We start from the raw sequence: 19,937 nt of genomic DNA on the forward strand, positions 1-19,937 counted from the left end.
GAATTGTTACCTGAAATCTCTACCGTGCTGTATAGTATGTCTTCAGGTATATTAATTTGTTTTCAGACTTCTCTCAGATGGTCCAGGAAACTGGAGAAATTCTAGTTTTTCATCTTCTAAAGATGAGAATGAAGCTGAATATTTGTCACTTAATGTGTTATATATATTTATGATGTTTACTTGTTAATGTTATTAAGAGGTTTGGAGACTTGTGATAAAGAATTGATTTGCATCATGTTTTATACAGTTTTGCATTGATGACTATGCACGATATCACCAGGTCTGAGCATATAGAGAGGGAGGAATAATTTCATTGGTCAAATATTTTCATTTTAAAACAAAATCAAATTGTTAATGTGGGGACTTTGCCCTCTTCGCTTTTACTTCATAGTTTCACACTCGTGTCTGCATATGTATCAAAGCTTTTTGACCTTAGCAGCTGCGTTGCTTTTGCCTAATATGAAGTGATTCTTAATGCCCTTTAGGAAGGCAGGGAGTCCTGCAGAGCTCCCTGTCTGGCCATATGTCCATGTGGTCTTTGTAATTCACTGTGTCATCGTAGTGGTTAAGTAATGCCCTAAGGTTAGGAAGCCCGGTCAGGACAGCTGGTAATTAAGTCACTTCTCTTTGGTGCTGGAGATATAAAGCGTGCCCCAGTGAACAAGGCCATCTGTTTTCTGCTTCATTGCTTTAGATGTTCATACTCAATTTTATTTGCATTGATTTTTGCTTAGGTCTTGCTCAAGTGATCAGAGCTGGTAAAGCTAATATGTTAATACTGCAAAGGAACTGAGTGGCTTTTTTTAAAGTTGATGTGGTTCGTAATTGTATGTTCTCTGGGAATTATTAAGAATAGTATTATGATATGCTTTGTAATTCAGAAGACCATTTCTATTTCTGAAAATGCCAAGTTGAACAAGCATTTGCTTATTGTGACCAGAAACTAGAGTGTAGGTGGTTCAGTTTTGCATACAGAGTCTTTGGTGGGTTTTGTGTTAGAAGAATAGACTTATGTATGTGTAGTTGATATCAGTAAACTCTGTCGCTTGCCAAACACTTTCACACTCTAGCTCCCCTCACTCCTTTCATTTTAATTACCCAGCTTTTCCATTGTGAAAGAGTATACTCTGGATCTCAGTTTTGAAGTGCCAGTCCTGTGGTCTTGCATCCTCACTGATTTAGTTAAGGAGGTATTGGTGAATTTAGATTCTTCTGCTCAAAAATAGTTTTGCCTCTGGCTTGTGTCATCACACTTTCCCAAAGTATCCTGGCTGTTAGCATTTAGAAAAATAACCAGACATATGTTGTAATCATCCTTTTTATTTAAAAAAAAAAAAAGATATTTCCTCCCGGTGGCACCAATTCTGGAAATAGTTGAGTTTCATGAAGAGCTGAGAAGGTAAAGATTCTATTTTTTGTAGTTCCTGTGTGATTTAGTCACCTCTAGCACTGAGGCCATAGCACATTGCTTTCAAGAGATGGTGGCCTGAGAGGTGAGGAAATGAGATGAGGGACAGGGCTGCCATGTGTAGTTATGAAGGCCGTGAGTTGTGAGTAGAGCCCTTGGTGTGCGTTGCATTGGCTTGGAGGAAGAGGTGCCCTTTTCTATTAAAAAAGGTACCACAAAGACCAGCAATGGCCCTGGTAGTGCTTGCTTAGAATATATAACTTTCTGGGTCTTAGGAATTATTTGTAATAGATAGCTGGATATAAACTCTCTCAATTTCTCTTTATTAAATGTTCTTCTTTTGCTCTTTTAATTATGAGATTTTAGTTTATTCTGACATGCTACTCATAATTTTAAAAGAGACATCATGGGGGCTGGCCCCATGGCCGAGTGGTTAAGTTTGTGTACTCCGCTGCAGGCGGCCCAGTGTTTTGTTGGTTCAAATCCTGGGCGCGGACATGGCACTGCTCATCGAGCCACACTGAGGCAGCATCCCACATGCCACAACTAGAAGGACCCACAACGAAAAATATACAACTATGTACTGGGGGGCTTTGGGGAGAAAAAGGAAAAAAAAATAAAATCTTTTAAAAAAAAAAGAGACATCATGGGTGATTAGTTCACTCAGAGCTGCCTACACCATCCACTAGTCCTGGAAAAAAGAAAAGTTTTGTCTGGTACGCGATAAGGGCCTTCAGCTAGAGGCGGCCATCTTACTGGTCTGCCCCTTGTGGATTTGGCTGGTCTCTGTTGAATGTGTCTTAAATAAACAAGTTTCCTTTTTGGCAGTGGTGGCAGACATATGGAATGCAGAGTCTGGCAAAAGCTGTGTCAAACAGGATCCTTGAGCTACTTAGCAGCTAATGTCTACTGTCACTGTCCTTGCTGAGGAAATACCTTCCAACTGGAAAATAAGTCATCCTGCTGCCAAGGGACAAACATATTCATCATTTATTCTACTAGAAGAAGAATGGGCAGTGCTTATTGCTTTGCTGAACAAGGAACTCTTGCATCTAAATTATATTAATCATTAAAGTAGTCAAACAAAAAGTACTATAGAAGATGTTTAACTGTTGTGCTTTGAATACATTTGCAATTGAGGAAGTTATTCGTGATATGTAAATATATTCTTTAGTTCTGCCTGATGGAAAATCTAATGACTTTCAAAAGTGTTAAGTAGCTCTATTTTCTCTTAGTAAATGTGAGTGCTGATGGAAACAAGCTGTTGGGAAGTGGAATTTGGCCAATACCATTTGGTTTCTGGGGATGTTTTGTGTGGTTTTCTGGATTGGAGTTTATACAAGTTAGAAATTCTTACTTTACATTACAGTAATTAGTTGTAAAAGTAGTGCTTTAGTTACTGGTGTAAGTAGTTGGTTCCTTTGGGCTAGTGTGACTATTGGACCAATAAAGTCAGTCCCAGGTACTGAGGCCTAAGCGAAGGGTTTTATTAGCACTTGTTGAGCATAGGAAGATTTTACTTGTGTAAAATATGTGCTAGAAAAGGAATCTTTTCATGTATTTTTAAATTATATATGAAGTTTTTGTCTTTCACAAGAAGCATCAGAAATCCTCGTGGTTAATGTATGTATGTTGCAAGGCGTTGAAGGGATCAGGGGAGAAATCACTGTCCTTTTTTGTTTATTTGATTTTTCCCAGTGAATCCCTGAAGGGAAAGCAGTTAGAAATAAAGGTAAAGGAAGATAAAACCTAGTAGAGAGTCTGCTGTACCCAGCCTTTGCTTTAAGGTTTTAATTAAGCCCACTGTTTCTAAGAAGGAACAGTCTTTGTTTTTGAATCCTCAGGACTGGAACAGATTCCACTATTGTTTTACTTATCCCCTGAGGATGGGCCTCAAAATACAGTGAAATCTAGACAAATACCATCTCTGACCCCACTCTTTCCAAGTCCTCTGGCGTCAATGGGTGGGGTGATGTGGACCTGTCTTAAAACATGGTATAAGTAGTTATATAGGGAAAAGTCATTGAAAAAGAATATGTGAAGAGAAAGTTTTTTATTTGTGAAAAGTATGAATCCCGATGAATGTATGGGGAGGTTGGATTGAGGGAAGGGAGACTCTAAGGTCCAGACTTAAAATGTTTTGTTGATTCTGTGTGCCAAACACATTGCAAAAAGCTTTATGTGCCATATGTAATTAAAGTCTCATAACTGGGGCCAGCCCCATGGCCGAGTGGTTCAAGTTCCACGTGCTCTGCTTCAGTGGCCTGGGTTCACGGGTTTGGATCCTGGGTGTGGACCTGTACCACTCAGCAGCCCTGCTGTGGCGGTGTCCCACATACAAAATTGAGGAAGACTGGCAGAGATGTTAGCTCAGGGCTAATCTTCCTCAAGCAAGAAAAAAACAAAAAAGAGGAGGATTGGCAACAGATGTTAGTATAGGGTGAATCTTCCTCAGCAAAAAAAGGTCTCCTAACTTATTATACCCATTTAACAGAGGAAAATGAGGCTAGCCAGAGGAAACACAGTAAATTAGGAATGAGAGCTTAGATTCGGTATTCCTTGATGATCAAGAAGGTAACCACCCTCCACATACCTCACCTGGAATGCTCCAGCTGTTGGAAAATAATTACTGAAAATGGGCAAAGGGACTCTTAAATACAGAATAAAATAACTAGTTAAGCTATCCCAGGGACTTTTAAAATAGTCTGTGTTCTGGGCTGGCCTGGTGGCGCAGCAGTTAACTTCACATATTCCACTTTGGCGGCCCAGGGTTGGCTGGTTTGGATCCCAGGTGCAGACCTATGCACCACTTGGCAAGCCATGCAGTGCAGGCATCCCACATATAAAGTAGAGGAGGATGGGCACAGATGTTAGCTCAGGGCCAGTCTTCCTCAAGCAAAAAGAGGACGATTGGCAGCAGATGTTAGGTCAGGGCTAATCTTCCTCAAAAAAAAAAAAAAGTTTGTGTTCATACAGCAGTATTGGAATAATTTTTTTTTTTTTTTTTTAAAGATTTTATTTTTTCCTTTTTCTCCCCAAAGCCCCCTGGTACATAGTTGTATATTCTTCGTTGTGGGTCCTTCTAGTTGTGGCATGTGGGACGCTGCCTCAGCGTGGTATGTGAGCAGTGCCACGTCCGCGCCCAGGATTCGAACCAACGAAACACTGGGCCGCCTGCAGCGGGGCGCGCGAACTTAACCACTCGGCCACGGGGCCAGCCCCAGTATTGGAATAATTTTAAAGGCTATTTAGAGTTGCAATACAGTTTCCACACACCTTGTTAGTATAAATTGCTAAGTTTGGTGATAAAACCAAAAGATTTAAGGGAATTATAACACAGTCTGTTTTAAAACCACCAAATACTCACCCTAGCCTCCTTGTGTGGTGTGTGTGTGTGTGTGTGTGTGTGTGTAATTTCCTCTTGGGTTAGTGGGATAGGAGGAAGTGGCTGCTCTCAATTTGTAATTCTACATGAAAAATATAGCTTTGGAATTTATATTGTTTTAGCAAAGAGAGTGAGTTGGGGGAAAAGGTTTTTATCAAGTTCTATGTGTATGTATATTGTTTTTCCTCCTTTGGACTGTTGTAGGATTTCCGGGATGCGGTAGCCCATGCTTCCAGGCAACTTGGGAAACCAGTGATTGAGGACCGGATCCTAAATCAGATCCTGTACTACTTGCCTCAGCTGTATGAGCTCAACCGGGATCTCCTGAAGGAACTAGAGGAAAGACTGTTGAACTGGTAAAAAATGAACTGACCACATATCCCACAGTTTTCAATTTTGGCTGAAGCCATAAGGGCCCTGCATGTGACAGAGAGGTGGTGTTCCTTTCATTGAGTTGTTTCCATATATTGAATTTTCTTGGCAGTTACCTGTAGATTGATCATTTTAGATTGCCAAAATTCACAACCTTGGTGCACTGAGCTCAATACACTTTTAAAGTCTTTGATAATCTTGTCTCAAAAGCAAGAAGGGCCCATATTCAGCCAATTTAACTTCTTATAGGTGACCTTTGATAATCAAGATTTTTGAGACTGAAGGAGTTTGGTTGATACATTCACATTGGAAGTGTTTTAAAATGTTTATCTATCTTGCCTGGAGCTTCAAGTCCTGAAAATCTCTTTGCATTTTAGAAAAGAGGCCATTCACTGAGATAATAGGATGATTGTTGTTTGGTTTAGACACTTTACATATGTATGACATCATTGTAGACACTGTTGATCTCAGAACAGGAAAAGAATACCAAAAGGTTAACTACTTCCATTGGGCTATACAAAGTAAGCAGAAACTTTGGTGACGTCTTTGGAAATAGATAGAAAATTTGGCCTGGGGGATTGAATTTATTGTTGAAGTCCATGGGGAGCCCAAAATGATTAGAATAACAAAATAGTATCACCTACTTTCATGATAAAAATTTCCCTCTAGATTTTCTTTATCTATAATCCAGAAAAATACCTCTGGAAATATCATGCCTCTGCATGCTGGGACACATGCTAGATAATTGGTTAATACTTAGCTGCAGCCTAAGTATAAAGTAGCACAGAGTTAAGGACCAAGGAATCATCAAAAGATACTTTTTAAAGTTGTGACAGAAATAAAATGTAAATTACAAAGAATTTTCCTGTACATACTTCATCACTTTTCTTATAAAAGATTATCTTAAAAATTAATCTGAATTGGCTTAATAAGATGTGCATATTTATGCAAGCAAGTGTTATAAAGAGGCTTAAATATAGTTTTTGTTTGTACTAAAAGTTTTCTCGAGGTTGGATCTGTACATGTTCTTAGGCATTCCTAAGAAGCAGACTGAATTGATGAAAGAGGCAGCTAAAACAACAATTATGGAAACAGCTACACTTATTACAGACATAAAAGTCCTTGGATAAGATATTTTCTGCTTATTAAAATACTTTTCTCTCAGGGGTCTTTGAGTTAAGACACATTCTTTGGTTTTAGTATGCTTTCTGAAATAACATTTATTTTTACATTGGCTTTTAATAACAATTGATGAAATATTTCACTTCTGCATCCAACAAGGTTTTGAATATTTATTGTGTGCTAGTCAGCGCTCTATGCATACTGGGAATATCACAGTGCACAAAACATACAAGGCTCTTGCTCTCATGGAGCAGACATTTTAGTGGGGGAAGAACAAAACAGATAGAGAAGAAACATTAGATAGAAGCAGTTTCTCATGTGCAGAGACATAAAATAGAATGATGTGCTAGCAAATGGAATCTGGGTGGCTGAGGAAGGCCCTCTAAGAAGGCAGAGCATTTGAACTGACGTCTGAACGAAAAGAAAGAGCCAGACTTGGTTCCATATTCCCAGGCATGTGAAGCCATTAGTAAAAGTTTGCAAATTGGGAATGAACTCTGTATGTCAAAAGAATATAAAGAAGGCCAGTGTGGTTGGCCAGTGATGAGAAAGAGGGAGAGAAGTGTGAGATGGATCAGAAAGATAGGCAGCAGTGGGACCTGTGGGGCTTTGTAAGCGAAGGTAAGGAGTTTGTTTTTCTGCTAAGTGCCATAGGAAGCCATTGGAAGTCACTTTATGTGATACACGTTTTTGGATTCTTTGTCTGCACAGAAGAATGGGATGGTGGAAGCAAGGGAGAACAGTCAGAGGGCTGGCAGGTTTCAGCCGGGATGTGATGGTGGCAATGGAAATGGGGAAGAGCAGGCATTTGGGTATGTGTCTTACAACAAGAGAAAAAAAGATAAGCTGACGGCATGGATATGGGACTCTGCTCATTGGATGTATTTTGGATATATTAATGACTCCCTTTGTATATTTTTGTGTATCTCTTCTCTATCTTTAGGACTGAACAACAAAGAATCGCTGATATCTTTGTAAAGAAGGGACCGTACCTAAAAATGTATTCCACATACATCAAAGAATTTGATAAGAATATAGCTTTGCTGGACGAACAGTGCAAGAAAAACCCAGGTTTTGCTGCTGTTGTTAGAGAATTTGAGGTATTTATGCTACCATCTAATGCTGAACATTTTGTTTGTTTGTTATTAAAGCTTTAATAATTTGCAATTCTTGAAAACAAAACCTGCAAACAAAAAGATATTAAAATATAATCCCTTCAAAATCAAAGAGGGAATTGAACAAATTAAAAGGTGAGAAGTCAAATAGTGTGTACAAGATTTAATTTTGAAAATCTATCATTGCACGTTGGAATATATTGATGGCTCTCTCTTTTTTTTAAATTGAGGTAAAAAACATAAAACTTACCATCTTAATCATTTTTACATATACACATTGTTGTGCAGTCAATCTCCAGAACTCTTCATCTTGTAGAACTGAAACTAAATCCTTTAAACAACAACTCCCCGTTCTCCCCTCCCCCAGCCCCTGGGACCACCATTCTACTTTCTGTCTCTATGAATTTGACTACTGTAGGGAACATTTCTTATTTTTAACTCAACCTTTCCTTTTATTCTTCTAACAACTAGTCTACAATAATGGAGGGAACATATAATTTATTTTCCTTTAGATAAATAAATAACACAGTTTTAGTGTCAAAGTTAAGAAAAATTAATAACATGTTTGTAGCCAAAGCTTTGTGTTTTGACTCAAAGCTATCAGTGTTCAAGCCTGATTTAACTGGGAGTAAAGTGATATAACACATTATTTAAAAAAATTAGTTTTTAACTAAAATTTTTACTTAAGTCTTTTCCTCCAATTTTGGGTAAAATATGGGTTACTATATATTTTAGTATTTGTCTCTGTTTTGAAACTAAAAATATCAATGGATTCCAGTCACTCAAAACTAGAAAAGTTTTAGAAGTGTTAAGATATTGCTGATTTCTAATTTGTACAGTAGACAAATAATTAAACCTTAAAACTGTTAGTCTTTTTTCCTCCTTCTTTTCCTCTCTGCTGATGTCTTCATGCTATTAAGAAAGGAAGTGTGAGGGCCAGCCCCGGTGGCCTAGTGGTTAAGTTCAAAATGCTCTGCTTCAACAGCCCAGGTTCAGTTCCTGGGCATGGACCTACACCATTCTGTTAGCAGCCATGCTGTGCTGGTGCCCCACATGCTAAAAAATAGAGGAAGATTGGCATGGATGTTAGCCCAGGGCAAAAAAAAAAAAGAAAGGAAGGAAGTGTGATATATAGATATATAGATAACTATTGCAACTGATAATTGACCCAGGTTTTCATCAGTGTCAGTGAGTTCTGTTGCCTTGGCAGCAGAAGAAAACCTAAGATGGGGAAGTTCGCTAGCTGTCTCGGTTAATGATGCTTGCATGATGGGTGCTTTCTTAATGTGCATTATCATTATAATTCATAGTTAGTCTGTGTATCAGGCCTTGGAGGGTCATATTTAGAGAAAAAATAAAATAGTCTTAGCAAATCTGGAAAAACTCCTCCCCACCCATCTGAGCTGTGTAAGAAGCACAGGGCCTCTTAGGATGCAGGGACATTTTCACCTGGCCTTTTTGATACCTCCTCACAGTAAGTTCCTGTGTGGAGAATGGGAGTGAGGCTCAGGAACAGGCGGAAGTGTCTATTGTACATACTAAGGAAAAGAGCTTTAAAGGGAGAATCAAATGTCCTCATGGTCAAGTCAAATTGGTTCCAGAATCAAATATTCCTATATACACTGATTTGAGCACTACCTTTTATAGCCATTCACCTGAGAAAGAGGGTTACATTCTTCAAGCTTATTGGAGAAGGGATGCTTAGCAAGGTTGCTTTTCAGGTATCTTTGATTTCTGCAGTTCTGCCCACTATCAGCTGTTGTTGTTATGAGTATGTTGATGATAGGCTCTGACTATTATTTAAATCCAGTTCCGAGTCGTTTTATTTCTGCTACCCTACTTTTGGGGCCGTGGATTTCCTTCTTGGATCTTGGGTTTGTTTGTGTTTATGAATACGCTGGCCCACACTCTGTTAAGTGGCAGCTGCTGAGTAGGGTAGGCTCGAATTGGCCTAGAATGCAGACTGCAGCCACACTGTCTGTGAGAGGGCAGTGAACAAGGTTTCCCAATGAGTCAGTGATTTCAGAGATCTGCTACAGGAGAGGGGGGCTAGGTGGTAAAGCAGCTGTGTTTTCACTCTCAGTGTAACAGCTCTGCCTTAAAATAAAGGGAGGTTCTCCATGAATCCCCTTCCAGAGTGGCTGACTAAAGGTTGGCTTCCAGGGCGCTTGAATCTGGGTCCCTTGCTTCTTAGAAAAACACTCGTGTTTACTTTGGATGTCTTGTTCTTTCAGATGAGCCCACGCTGTGCTAATCTGGCCCTCAAGCACTACCTGCTCAAGCCGGTTCAGAGGATCCCCCAGTATAGGCTGCTGCTGACAGGTGGGCTTCCCTGGCAGTTCACCAACCAACCAACTCATGTTGCCATTATGACACTCTGCCTTTCCTAAGAATACCTCTCTTTTTCTGTCATTCCAGTAACCCCTTTACCTCATATATGGATTTATAGTTCCTTATAACCTCATGTATACATTGCCTGAACTGAACTTCTTTCAGTCTGTTCATCCCTGTGTGCATTCTCTGCTCTGGGCATTCATACATGTTAATTCCTTTTGCTCAGAACTAATTTTAGCATCCTAACCCCAGAACCCTGCATTGTTTTACCAGATTAATATTAATCCCAAGAATTAATATTATCAATCAAACTCAAGAATGAGGTTTAGAGGGTCACTGCCATATATTTGTCTGTCAACTGTTATGGTCCTAGTCACTTTCTTTGAAGGGTTGTTAAAAGGATTGATTAATGAGCTATGTGCTTAGAATAGTCCTTTGGTCACAGTAAGTTCTAAATAAGTATTAGCTGCTATTAGTAGTAACAGCAATATCCTCGTCCTCCTCCTCCTCCTCCTCTTCCTCATCACCATTATTATGTCTGGTCATTGTCTGTCTGTATCTCCTTCTAGATTGTGAGCTTCAAGATTACAGGGCCCTGTCTATTTAGTTTACCACTGTAATAGTAAAAAAAGAAGAAAAGAAAGAAAAAAAATGCTGTGATTTGAGTGAAGGCACACACTGTGCTCAGGACTTTATATTCATTGACTCTTTAAATCTTCACCATAGCCATGCATAGATCACATTATTATTATTATTATTATTATTATTATTATTTATTATTTATTTTTTTTTTTGAGGAAGATCAGCCCTGAGCTAACATCTGCTGCCAATCCTCCTCTTTTTGCTGAGGAAGCCTGGCCCTGAGCTAACATCCATGCCCATCTTCCTCCACTTTATATGTGGGACACCTACCACAGCATGGCGTGCCAAGCGGTGCCATATCCGCACCCAGGATCCCAACCGGAGAACCACGGGCAGCCAAAGCAGAATGTGCGCACTTAACTGCTGTGCCACCGGGCCGGCCCACAATGTTATTTACTTAGATGAAATGACAGGCTTATAGAGATTAAGTGGTTTGGCATCTCAAAAAGCTAGTATAGTCTCAATACCAAGCATAATATCCAGCACATACTACTGGTCCTTTGGAGTATTTGCTGAAATGTGTTGGCTGTGTAGTGACTTAATACAGATATATTATGTGCAGTAAGTATTGTGTCAAAATGGACAAGAGCATCGAAATTCCACCCCAGCTCTAAATTCAATCGGTTGTAATTTTATGTGAACAGATGTTGAGGGACTTGGTTCCTATTAGTGTTCTTAAGAAATGGCGTGCATGCTTTTTATCCTTAACTTAATCACTTTCTCGTAAGTCAGGAGCTATGTTGAATGAAGTAGGTGAATACTGGAAAGCCAGGATTTCCCGATTTCCCTTTCGGCGAAGGCTCCATGCCTTCTAAGCTTGCCTAGTGAAAGACAAGCTGCTGCTGAGGAAGGCCTGCCTTTCAGCCCCAGGATGGCTACCCTAGATGTTTCTACTTGATTTGAATTTCTAACTGTGAATCTGGCACTAGATTTCTCTCTGGAATGACGTAAGGCAAACCAAATAGTTTGAGGATATCCTGTCCATCTGTACTTTCTTCCCTCGGCTTTTGGCAGAGATTTAGAATACACAGGACAAAAGGAAGTACCCATGGATGTGTTGTGTTTTCGCTAGATAAATTCAGTGCTGTATCATAAATGAGCTATTGAATGACTTAGGCTGTTTCTACAGCTGTCGAATGAAGTACTGTTTTTAGTGGCAAAAGACAACTATGGTTTCAAATGCGAGAATGATGGAGCAAGTTTCTGAAATTTTCATGTAAAAAAATTTTTTCCCCACACTGTGCCTGATCTAAGTAAAAAATTTATACACGTTTAATTTAGGTTTCACACTGAGTTTGGTTTTAATTGATTAATAGTGAAATAGCAAAAGCATGTTTTAAAAATTCTCCTTAACAGATTGCATTTGTTTTATAACCAACATAATATGAACATGGGGTTATTTTTAGTTTTGAGCTGTCTCTTGTTTGATTTTAAAGCCATTTGCTCCCTTTCTTGAATTGGAAAATCTTCTCTATTATTTAAATGATGCACAATACCTTATATATATTAAACCCTCAGGAATTGTGGATTCATTGAAGGGCAAAAGTGGTAAATGGCTTGTTCAAGGTCACAAAGTGAGGACTAAAATTAAAGAAAGAACATAGGCCTTATAAGGAAATAATAGACTTCATATTCTTGTCTGTGCGTCTTCTTCCATTGATTCAAATTCTTTTCTTCCTCTAAACCTGATCTGAAGTCCTCCATTCCCTTTGAAGCCATCTCTGATTACTCCTTGACCCTTAGTATCAGTGCAATGTGACTTAGTAAATATTTATTTAATGCCTTGTGAATCTGCTAATATTTGTATGACTTGAATATTGATTTCTTTCTTTTTTTTTTTTATTTGAAGAGTGGCTCTGAGCTAACATCTGTAGCCAATCCTCCTCTTTTTTTTTTTTTTAAGATTTTATTTTTCTCCTTTTTCTCCCCAAAGCCCCCTGGTACATAGTTGTATATTTCGTTGTGGGTCCTTCTAGTTGTGGCATGTGGGACGCTGCCTCAGCGTGGTCTGATGAGCAGTGCCATGTCCGCGCCCAGGATTCAAACCAATGAAACACTGGGCCACCTGCAGCGGAGCGCGCGAACTTAACCACTCGGCCACGGGGCCAGCCCCTTGAATATTGATTTCTTAATTTGATTATCAACTCTTTGAGGTCAAGGAGTGAGTCTTGTACTAGTAATTTAGCGCACCCTAATAATCTGGGTCAGTGTTGGATCCCTTGGTTCCAAGCTAGGTTTAAAACATCCCGTTAACCAAAATACCTTTTCCCTAGAGGACAAAATGAGATAGAGAATTTCAGAGATGGTCTCTTCTCCTAAATGAAAGACACATCCAGAGAAGTGAAATGTCCTCCCTGAGGCAACACAAATATTATTAGCTGAAGCACCTGTGATCATATAATCCTAAGGACATATAGGGGTTAATACTAAGGTTTGTCTTAAGTTTTCATCTATTCAAACATGATAATTAACTGGCTCCTCATCTTTGGAGAAACAAGATCAATGATTTAATCCTCCAGACGACTTTGTGAGGCTAGTATTTGATTTCCGTTTTAGAATTTGGAGTAACTCCAAGTGCACACAATAAACAGGAGCACAGAGGAGGAGTGAGACTATAGGGGGCAACTCGTGACAACTTTGATTTATTGAGTTTCAGGCAGAGAAAGGGAAGGATTCCTGCCTGAAGGTGTAAGTAGATCTGTGCCGCCTTCCTTACTTGGGAGGGGAAGATTGAGAAATGCAGAGATGAAGTGCAGATAAGACAGGATAGTTTCTTTTGGAATCCTCTGACAGAAAGGTGTGTGGAAATCCCCAGATACGGCAGTCCTGCCCTTACTATTCAAACAATCATCTTATTGTCTTGTGTGTTTTCTTCAGGACATAATTTGAGTTTCTGCTGGGTATTTTACTTAGGCTGTCACTTCCTTCATTGTAGTAAAAAACTTCCAACTAAATTCTTGGTAGTATTTTTTTTTAAGCTCAACTCAAAATAGGATCAAAGAAAATGCATGTTATGTAATGAAATGCTTAAGATCAGAATTTTTTTAAAAAATAGTAAAATTAAGTAAGTGATTTACTTAATTTAAGAAGCAAAACTGTAAATTTTACCTTTACATCACCTATTCTCAAGGCCAGTGGGTCTAGCCAGATCTTTAAATCTGTGTGGGGCCCGAACCTGTTTAGAGTTAGGAGAAATGGGAATCTTGAAGCAGTAATGAGGAAGTGAAGAAAGAAAACAGACACTGCTATAGGAGCCGCATTAATTTTTTACCACTGCTTCTTTCCTTCCTCATGTCTTCAGGATACAAACTGTCCTTATAATCCTAACTCAGTGTCTGGCATAGATTCTGGCGAACAACAGGGACTTATGTGCACATAAGTGGCACATAACCTAAACTGAAAGTCCAGGGAAATGAGCCTTGTTCCTTTTTAGAAGGTTGAGAATCCCTGTGTATGCCGTGGTGCCAATGAATATTTCATGGATGGAAGAATCAATAAATTGCTTTTAAGAGTAAGAACATTCTTCCAGTTACCAAGGCACAAAATTGTGGGAACGATTCTGACATACCTCCCTTTCCTTGCCTTGCCTCCCTCGTAAGATCTGCTGACCAATTTTCCTCTGCTTCTGCTTCCTGTTCTTTCCATTTCCCTTGTTGTGCTCCAGGCCAGGCCTTTCTAAACTCATGCCAAATTGTGGCAGTATCTTCCTACTGGTCATGCTGCCTCTTATCACTCCCCATGTAGCCTGGCACATCATAACTTAATTTCTCTTCCAAGGACACCACAAAGGAAAAACACACTCCTCCTGTGTCTTCCCTTTGCTCTCACACTGCTACTGATGCGGGGTCGGAGAGCCGAGGGGTCGAAAGAAAGATTTCTTGGACTCTCAAGGTCTGGCAGTAGTGCTCTTTTATTTAGAGAATAGTGTGGAATAGCGTGGGGACAGGACCCATGGGCAGTCAGAGCTGCTGCGTGGGGACAGGGCCCACAGGTAGGAGGAGGTGCTGCTGCCGCCGCTTCTGCTGCTGCCGCCGCTTCTGCTGCTGCCGCTGGCATGGGGACAGGACCCATGGGCAGGCAGAGCTGCTGCTGGCATGTTGCTGCTGCCGTTTCTGCTGCAAACATGAGTGGAGAGTAAGGCTAATTTTAAGGCATAGGTATGTGAGCCATCTCTTTACAAGACAAAGGAAAGAACATGTAAAAAAGTTAAAATGGTATCAGTGCAGGTGGGGTCTGGTTGTTGGGTGATCCCATGACTTTTAGATAAGAATCAAATTGGATTAAGTAAAGGTCAGAAGCCACCACCCTAAATCAGTTACATGAGATTGCCAGACAGTAACCAACTTAAGTTCTTGCCTTCCCCATTAAGAGTTTCTAGAGACAAGGTCATCTCCCTTCTTTCACAAATGCAAATGTCTCTCAAAGGGCAAGCAAATTCCAGTCCTCGGAACCTGCCTTCCATCTGCAGTTTTAAAATTAACTAGCCTAAAATCCTCATCACTACCACACTCACAACACTTGTGACACCAGATGTGTGCATTTTTTCCCACACCGAGCAATTCTCTTTGACACCAGCTGGGTGTCCTACAGTTTAATTCAATTCTGACACTATCTACGTGGCCATAGTGTCAGATCCTACAGATTAAAAACTCAGTTCCACAAGACTGCCTCTTCCAAACTTCAGATGCCAATCACACGTCCCACATTGTCACCTATATTTCTGACCGACTTACTGTAAATCTGGCTTCCCATGACCGCCTTCCTTGGGTTCGATAATTTGCTGGAATGGCTCCCAGAACTCAGGGAAACACTTATTTACCTTTACCAGTTTATTATAAAAGGATATGATAAAGGATACAGTTGAACGTCCAGATGGAAGAAATACATAGGGCAAGGTATGTGGGAAGGGTCCTAGAACTTCCATGCACTCTCTGAGCATGCCACTCTCCTAGCACTTCCACGTGTGCAGCAACTCGGAAACTTGCCAAACCTTGTACTTTGGGATTTTTATGGAGCCTTCATCACTTAGGCGTGATCCATCATAACTCCACTTCTAGCCCCTGTCCCCTTTCTCTAGATGCAGAGTGGGACTGAAAGTTCCAAGCTTCTAATCATGTCTTGGTCTTTCTGGTGACCAGCCCCCATCGAGGATCTATTCAGGAGCCCACCAAGAGTCACCTCATTAGAACAAAAGACACTCCTATCACCTAGGAAATTCCAAGGGATTTGGGAGCTCTGTGTCAGAACTAGGGTCAAAGACCAGATATTAGAACAAAAGAGGCTCCTAAAGCTCTTATCACTTAGAGAATTACAAGGGTTTTGGAACCTCTGTTCCAGGAACCAAGAGCAGAGACCAATATATATATTTTCTATTATTTCACAGACATACTTTTATTCTGCTTATTGGGAAAGTTGAAAACTTACTTATCCTACCATAATGATGGATACATGTCATTATACATTTGTCCCAACACATAGAATGTACAACACCAAGAGTGAACCCTAAGGTAAACCGGATTTGGGGTGATTATGATGTGTCTGTGGAGGTTCATCCATTTGTAACAAAGGTACCCCTCTACTCGGGGTGTCTATACCTTCCTTTCAATTTTGCTGTGAAGGTAAAACTCTAAAAAGATTGTCTTATTTTAGAAAAACAAAAAAACTTACTTATCAACAGTATAAAGACTGCAGTTTATAACCCAGAATTGCCCAAACCTTATTTTCCTTTGCTCTAGTTGCAGTAAGTTTCTTACTCTCACCTTAAGCCTGTCCTTTAACACCAGCTTCTTTTCTTCATTGATCAATCACTAACTCACTCAACAAATATTTCTGTAGTCTGGCCCTGCACCAGACACATATATGCACTGACAGACAACGCAGCGGGGTCCCTGCCTTCTTGTAGCCTACAGTCCTCTTCTTTGGGGCCACGCCCAGCTACTCAGGCTCCCACCAAGCTTTTCTTCTTCTCAATTCATAAAAGTTATATTGATCTTGTCACTTATGTGAGTGAGTATATTCTGAGGATATATTTTTGTAAGGGTCAGTTTTATTCTTTGAAGGGATCTTTTATGCCTATAAAAAATATGTACACGGCCGGCCTGGTGGCGCAGTGGTTAAGAGTGCACATTCCACTTTGGATCCCGGTTGTGGACATGGCACTGCTTGGCAAGCCATGCTGTGGTAGGCATCCCAAGTATAAAGTAGAGGAGGATGGGCTCGGATGTTAGCTCAGGGCCAGTCTTCCTCAGCAAAAAGAGGAGGATTGGCATCAGATATTAGCTCAGGGCTAATCTTCCTCAAAAAAAAAAAAAGAATAACTTGGGCAGGCCCCGTGGCTGAGTGGTTAAGTTCGTGCGTTCCACTTCAGTGGCCCAGGGTTTCACTGGTTCAGATCCTGGGCGAGGACATGGCACCGCTCATCAGGCCATGCTGAGGCAGGATCCCACATGCCACAATTAGGAGGCCCCACAACTAAAATATACAACTATGTACTGGGGGGATTTGGGGAGAAATAAGCAGGAAAAAAAAGGTGAATGAAATAATTTGTTTTAAAAAAATATGTACATATATTATTAAAAAAACAAAGTTCCTCTTCATCTTCTACCATCCGGAGATGACTATCATATATCCTTTTAGGTTTTTTTTTAATCTCTATTTGTGCTATATACAGTATAATTTTTTCAATAAAAAGCTTTTTATTCGTGCAAAGTTACTCCATTGGTATTGAAACAAGTTGAAGCAGTAAGGATCATGGTGGAGAAAATATAATGAAAAATATAATTTAAAAATTCCCCTGAAATATGTTTTCCACTTCTGTTTTTAGGGGAAAAAAGCAATCCTTTGAACTTTGATTAAATTTGGGTCAGGTAGTTTCTTTGATCTTGTTCAAAATGTTTATGTTATATTATAAGTGACTTTAACAACATATTATATTACTTTCTCTATAGTCTTTGCCTTCAGTCTGGGATGGTATTAACTCCCTCTAGGTTTTAGAAATCCAGAATTTCCCATGTTGGTAGAAAACGGGATATTAAAACGTCTGTTATAGTGTTCTGAAGCTATACATTTGAGCTATGAGCAGGCTAATAAGCAGATTCGGAAAAAGATCAGAATCAAATTGAGGCATGACTTTTATTAAACCCTTACTTGTATTTGTCTTAAAACAGGGCTATTGTCTGCATCAAAAGTCATTGTAACACCTTCTGTAGGGCAGAACTTGATGAAAGGTAGGGGGCTATCCCAGACACCAGCCAAGGGATTTAGTTTCTGAGGCACCCAAAGGCCCTGATAGAAGGCAGTTCCATCCCTGTGAAATGAGGGGGTGATCATATTCAGAATTCCCATTGTAATTAGCTCAGCTCTTGTTCTGTTGCAACTCACTTTTAATGGTAGTTGTGGATAAAATATTTTGAGAGATGATATTTAATAAATTATATCCATGAAGTATTTTATACTATGGAAAGACTTTAGGATGTAGTAGGTGAGCACATTTCATCTGCCTGTATATTCAATTATGGCTTTGAAATGTACTCTCACTTTCTCTATAAAACAGAGGTTCTTAACCTTTTTGTGCCTGGAGCCCTCTAGCAATCTGGTGAAGCCTGTGGATCTCTTCTCAGAATAATTTTTTAAGTTACAAAATGAAATACATAAGATTGAAAGAAAACCACTTGGGCTGAAACACAGTTTGAAGTAGTGGTGAGACTAAACAATTTTTTGAAATGTCTGCAACAACTGTAATAGGGTATAAAAAAGACATGATTTCTATGGGGATAAAGTCACTGGTATCAATGATAATACTGTGGGTTGTTGCCTACATTCATAGGGGAAGGAAATTCTATATTTCACTTAGAGGTTAGTGAAAATAGTTTGTTTTTGCCCATCCAAGGTTGCATGAAGTCTGCCCATAGACATTCTCCAAAGCCATTCTTTTTCCATTTCTCAGTTTAGATTTGACCCAGATTCCCTGTAAATAGCCAAATGCCTCTATAGCTGGGATTTGCCTTGTTGAAGATCTGGCAAGATGACTCTTACTAAAGAGTTTCCCTCTTAGTGTTTGTCAGAATCATGGCTCACATCAGGAACTCTTCCAATTGGAGAAAACAGTGAAATTTGGTCAAATTTGAATTCACTCTGGTGTTTATATTTGCTTTATTCCTCACTGGCTGTTAAGTAAAATGTACTTCACCACCATACACCTAAATTTGCTCTTTATTGATAATTAGGGTGGTGCGGACCAGATATGGATAAGAGCTTCTTTAAGTAGGGCTTGACTGTGCCAAGGCGTTTCTGTACATTTGAGGTTCTCGATAAACCGGCAGCCTTACCAATTGGAAAATGTATCCATGAAGAAAAGAAATCTCAGCCAAGTCAAAATAACAGATCTTTGCTTCTGTTGGGAGACTTTCTACAGGTTTGACCTCCTATAAGGGCATTCTGGATACGCCCAGCCAATCTGTCCAGCTAAAAAGGGACCGAGGGGAGATTCTGTCCGTTGTAAGATCTGCTCCAAAATTTTGCCATAGGATAAACCTGGAATCAGGTTTGGTTCATGAGTGCTTTGGCCATACCACCTCAGGACCAGACTTACCATAGTCTAGGGTAGACCACAGCTGCCTCATGTTATGCACCGCACAAGGGCTCCTGGCTAGGGTCCAAGTCCAGCATGCATTCTGCTCACCTTATTGTGTGCCTGGTGAGGGGCTGCATCAGCCCAGGAGAAGTGGCCTTTTCTAATTCACAAAAAGACATTGCCTACTTTTAAGCTGTGAATCTGAGCCTGAGAACCTGGAAAGTTCATTTTTTCTAACTTAGACAAGCACCATATGTACAAGAGGCAGCCCTGGGCCATATATTCAAGGACCAGAATTGAATTAATGTTTGAGAAGCAGGAAAATTAAAGCAGGGGCCAGAGCACTCTTAATTAGTCAGACTGTCATAACATCATCTCAACTACTTTGTAAAATATGAAGCAAGAAATGTTAACCCTAAATGGAGTGTCATCATAAATTCAGGAAACATTTATTGAATATGCATCAGACATTGTCCTAGGTGCTGGGGATATAAGGATAATTAATTCAGGCTCCTTGTCCTCATGAAGCCCACAGTTTAGCATTTGTGCATAAAATGATACTTGACACTATAGAACCATTAAGTTAGCTTCCCCCGTATTGCTGATGCTCCATGTTCTCATTCAGGTTAACTTAGAATTTTGGAATTTTATCGATGCATATCAAAATGATTTTGTATATAGGAATAAATAGAATATATCATTAAAGAATATTCTGGGAGGGAAACATCAGTCAATACATACTCTAAAATGTCAGCAGTTACAGATGTGTGATACCATCGCAAGAATAGACCTATTCGCTAAAAAATAATTATTCTCCTATCATTGGAATAGGGAGGTAACTTGAAATAGACCCTGTGGTTTATAAGAATCTAATGTATAACAAAGTAGGAAGTGCAAGACAACAGAAAAAGAAAGGATTATTTATTGAATAAACTGTTAAAATTTGAAAAATTAGTTGATTCATACATTAATGGATAGACTAAAAAT

At 39.6% G+C, this 19,937-nt stretch overlaps 1 protein-coding gene across 1 annotated transcript in view; it reads left to right on the forward strand.

Moving 5' to 3' along the window:
• Nucleotides 1–19,937, forward strand: part of FGD6 (FYVE, RhoGEF and PH domain containing 6) — a 107,581-nt gene that overhangs the window by 57,902 nt on the left and 29,742 nt on the right. The window contains exons 6-8 of the mRNA XM_046646487.1: nt 4,998–5,149; nt 7,231–7,387; nt 9,637–9,724. Coding sequence (XP_046502443.1) covers nt 4,998–5,149; nt 7,231–7,387; nt 9,637–9,724 — 397 coding nt within the window. The remainder of the gene's footprint in view (nt 1–4,997; nt 5,150–7,230; nt 7,388–9,636; nt 9,725–19,937) is intronic.

Source organism: Equus quagga, chromosome 19 (assembly GCF_021613505.1).
Source record: "Equus quagga isolate Etosha38 chromosome 19, UCLA_HA_Equagga_1.0, whole genome shotgun sequence".
In the NCBI taxonomy this organism is placed as follows: Eukaryota; Metazoa; Chordata; class Mammalia; order Perissodactyla; family Equidae; genus Equus; species Equus quagga.